Raw genomic sequence first — 4,322 nt, 5'->3', positions numbered from 1 at the left:
AACCTTAGATTTTGCACTGTCATGGCCGCCACTACTTGCTCTCTATAAAACCTTCTCTGTGCTGGTTCACACCATGGGTGCACACATAAAGGACAAGAAACCAGGCCTCGCTGCAGACAGGAACGCAAACAACCTTTTTTCCGTCTTCATTTCGTTCCAATAATTTAAAAAAATTTTACTTAAAAAAATTTGGCAAGTGTTTTACAGCGCTCGAAACTAGATCTAGATCTACATAAGGTCATGTGAGCGCGCGAGACACATTAAACATTGGAAATTTTGAATTTTACCTGGGTGGCAGCCGACGCCTACTCTTATCCATCTTTAACGTGCGCAACTTCCACAATGGAGCTCCGAGATTTTTTGTCCTTGTCCAAGAAGGCTAGGTGTAGATCTTTCCAACCAGAAGATCAGAGGTATAGCTGAAAGAAAGCAATAAGAAGGAGCCAGTAGCAGTAGAAAGGATGCAGAAAGAGTCAGGAGCCCAGAGGAGGGAGCAAAGAAGGTGAGGGGGTGGGGTAAAAAAGTAGAGACGAAAGCAGACGTGCAGAGTATTGCTAGAGAGCAGGAAAGGAGGTGAAAGGAGACAATTTTAGAGAACACTTCTATTGCGAAGATCTCTTTGAAACTTTCAGTATTTCTCAAAAAAATCATTTTGACAGACTACTATGCAAAGCGTACGGATCGGATTAAGGAGTAAATTTCCTCTTTGGAAAGTGGTGGCACAGAAAACAACCTCTTGGGTACAAAATGACCCCAGGCATATGGATAGGGTTCGCCCACGTTTGCCCGGACAGGTTGGGTAGAAGCCAAGGACCTTACAACTTGGTAGAAGCTCACCTCCTGGTATGCTCTAAATTGTGTCCAGGGGGCATGAAAACATCTAGCTTATCTTTAAGAACAAAAGACAATAACAAAGAAACATAATATGATTTTTTTATCTTATCATGCTAGGATTTTCTAGATTCAGTGGATCTTGGAGAAGAAAACGAAAAATATGATATAACTCAATTTTGAAAAGGACCCAAAATGCCCGAATTATCGTTACCATAATTTAGGTTACAACAGCCAAGTGCTAGGAGAAGGGAGAGAATAAGTTTTGGAATATAAACAGACGAAGCAAAGCATTATTGCAGTGGTTTCCCCTTTAAATTTGACCCACAATGCCAAGCGCCGATCCCTTTCATGGCAGGTTCATTCTGCTAGACCCCTGCCTTTAGTTTGTAAATAAAGCGAAATCGGGTCGCTTTTCTTGGATTATGATAAAGTTTCCGACCAGTGTTTTGAGAAGTTTTGTAAATTTGAAATCAGGTCATTTAGGATAGTGAGTTTTCTAATTTAAGTGTTGCTTTGTGTGCATTTTCTCTTGGATTAAAAACATCGTACATTTCACGGAAGCGCTATTCAAATGAGCTGAGCCCCTGAAAAATGGCGACCACCGCATCAGTTAACGTCAGTCTGGATGACATTGATCTATCAAGTCTAAGAGTGAGTATTACTGGCTTAGTAGTCGAAGAAATTGTCTGTGAAAGTCTATTCGTTGTGCCCCAAGAGAAACCAAGGCTGTAAACCGATCACTTTCTTTGTTGTTTTGAAGTGAAGCTTGCTGCTTGTCGGCCACTTTCCTTTTTATTTTCAGTTCCTTCTTTTATTGTTTTTTTCTTTTGATCTTGTAATGATATCATCAACCGTTTTAGATTTTTTTTTAAAATATGAGATGTTGCGATTACCCCTGTCTTCAGTAGCCCGTCATCCCTTTTTTAATATATATAGATTCTATATCTTAATTGTTTGTCATATTTTAAAGGAACTTTTACTCTTGTGTAAAGTAGAGTCTGGCCAGGCACTTGGACTTGGGATGAAATAGAGAACTAAGGCTAAGGAAGGCCTTTTTTAGAAGAGTCCAAGAACTAAGGAAATCCAGAGACAGAGGCTCTGTTAGAGTAAATTCGACAAAATCGACTATGTAATGGAAATTATGAGAATGGCTTGGAGGGCGATCAGAAATCGAGAATCAAGTCTCTCTTCTCTATTTCTAGTTTTGTGTTCTTGCCTTACAATAGAGATCATCAAGTCCTGTTTTTAAGATTCTAGACATGACAAGTAGGCTTACAGTAGGGCCTCCTAGCCTAGAACTAGATCTAGAGACAGATCCGGAATCCAGGATCAAGAGCCCAAATTCTTCCTGGAAAATTTAATGTTTCTGGAATGTGGAAAAGTCTGAAAAGAATATTTCCGTCTGGATTGAACTTTGTCATTGTTGACCCACTGTGTTTACATCACGTATTGGTTATTGGGAGGACTTCCGTAACGAGCGACCACTATGAGACAGAGCAGAATTGAGGGTTTGGGGTAGGGTTAGGGTTAGGCCTCTTCTTTATTGTGTTTGATGGGGTTGTTGCTCAACCGTTACAGAAGTCCTTCCCGTATTAATGTGTCTAGACATAGCAACAGTGGGCCCTGGAAACACAATTTTAAAAAATGCACTTAAACAATAACATAAGAGCAGAATATTGCACAGCAAGGCTCAAAAGTAGTTCCGGCTTCACTCAGTGTTGGGTCCACCAAAGTTCAATCTTACCGATTTTCCATCAGACATTACGCAGACTTTACTTTAAATTTTTAACTCAGAAAGTCTTGTCAATCTCTACTGAAAATGAGAGTTAAAAAATTTATAGATCTCTAGTAAAGTATACTGTCAATGAAGTCATTGTCATGTGTTTGGTATCATGACGGGAGGACTGCCGTAACGAGCGACCTTTACATATAGAGGGGTAGGGGATAGGGTAAGACTAAGGGGCGGGGGGGAAGGGTCGGGGTAGGGGTTGGGTTTAGACCAGATCTCTTCTTTATTGTGTGTGTTGGGGTGGTCGCTCGTTATGGAAGCCCTTCCATCATGACTGACTGAATGACGGACCTGACAAACTCTGTTTCGTGGAAGCTGGAAATAAAAACTTTGAAGTTGTAAGCCAACTTGGATTTAAGTTTTAAAGCCCCGCTATATATAGATCTAGGCTACACCTGCCCTGCAGCCGAAACTTTTAATGACTTTGCTTCCACAGACGCTTCCCTTTAGGCTTATTGTTTTTCCTAGCTCTGGTTTGAACAAAAAAATTTAACATGTTGATAGTTCAATAACATTTTATTTCTACGCACCGATTGCTTCCTCATTTATGAAAAAATGTCTTATATATTTTAGCGACGTATCATTGGAAGTTTGGAGCATGGTTATTGAAAGGAAATATAAAAGGTCTGGTATACATATGCGTTGACGTCATAGTGGTGTCATTAATTAAAATGTTAGGCTCGTAGTTTGTGCTTTGAAAGTTTTTTCAAAGATGCTTTCAGAACATTGTCTTTGAAAGGAAATTTTTTTTTTTCAATTCTGAAAGCATACTTTGAATATTTATAATTTAAAGTTTTGGTTTTGGATGGTTTAGTGACCTGGTAGAATCCATCCATATATGTGTTTCATAATCTCAATTTATTGAGTGAAGTGAATCTTTGGATTTTGACCATGCTGTTTGAGGAGTGAGACTTTCATTTTATAGGCCTGTTCAGAGAGCTGTTTTGGAGTAATTGTCAAGAACACAAAAGATTAAAGTACTTTTTATGTAATTTGTTTGTTGCGACAGAGATGGTAAACATTTTTCGATAGAATGAAGACAAATGGGGTTTTTTTATTGGAGAAAAAGTTGTATTTATTTAGACTAATTTTTGTTTGCAGTGATCAAGGAACATGGTGTTGGTTGCGGTATTATTATAATCTCAGTTCGTTGAGATTTGCTAGTTGTTGCTTTTGGGTGTAGTTCCAGGAATGCTTTTTGTTGAGGTTCTGGACCCAGGGAGGGGTGTGTCTTGGGGAAGTGTGGTCGACTTTCTCACATATTGACCTATGACCTCATAATGTTGAAAAAACAACAACTAACGCGTTCTGTTTTAATATTATGTCTAACAAATGGAGTGAATAAAGTTTATTACTCAAAGCAGTTTATAATTTTGGTAAGTTTGGCAAAGTTTCTAAGTTACATTTATTGACAGTGTGGCATGCGACCTGTACTCTAGTATAATCTTTGCAGTCAAGACAGTTTATAGTCATGCAAAGTTTGTATCTGTCTGTGTTGCTTGTTCCAGGATCCTGCTGGGATATTTGACCTGATAGAAGTTGTGGGCAATGGAACCTATGGTCAAGTGTACAAGGTAAGCCACACCTCTGTACAATGTCTATCATTTTTTGTGTGGGCGTGTCTAATGTGTGTTTTGTGTTGGTGGTTGGCGTGTGCTGTGAACACACACACGTACACACGTACACACACACACACACA

At 39.1% G+C, this 4,322-nt stretch overlaps 1 protein-coding gene across 1 annotated transcript; it reads left to right on the top strand.

Annotated features, from left to right (window-relative positions):
- Nucleotides 1-854: 854 nt before the first annotated feature.
- On the top strand, nucleotides 855-4,197 carry LOC106013544 (serine/threonine-protein kinase mig-15; the record flags this gene model as incomplete). Its single annotated transcript, XM_013089552.2, is given in 2 exon segments — nucleotides 855-1,485; nucleotides 4,132-4,197. Coding segments are annotated over 2 exon segments (126 nt in total), but the record flags the coding sequence as incomplete, so codon positions are not given.
- Nucleotides 4,198-4,322: the final 125 nt, after the last annotated feature.

Source organism: Aplysia californica, unplaced genomic scaffold, assembly GCF_000002075.1.
Source record: "Aplysia californica isolate F4 #8 unplaced genomic scaffold, AplCal3.0 scaffold00979, whole genome shotgun sequence".
Lineage (NCBI taxonomy): Eukaryota > Metazoa > Mollusca > Gastropoda > Aplysiida > Aplysiidae > Aplysia > Aplysia californica.
Note: the sequence above shows the minus strand (reverse complement) of the source record. Positions and strands in the feature narration are given on the sequence as shown.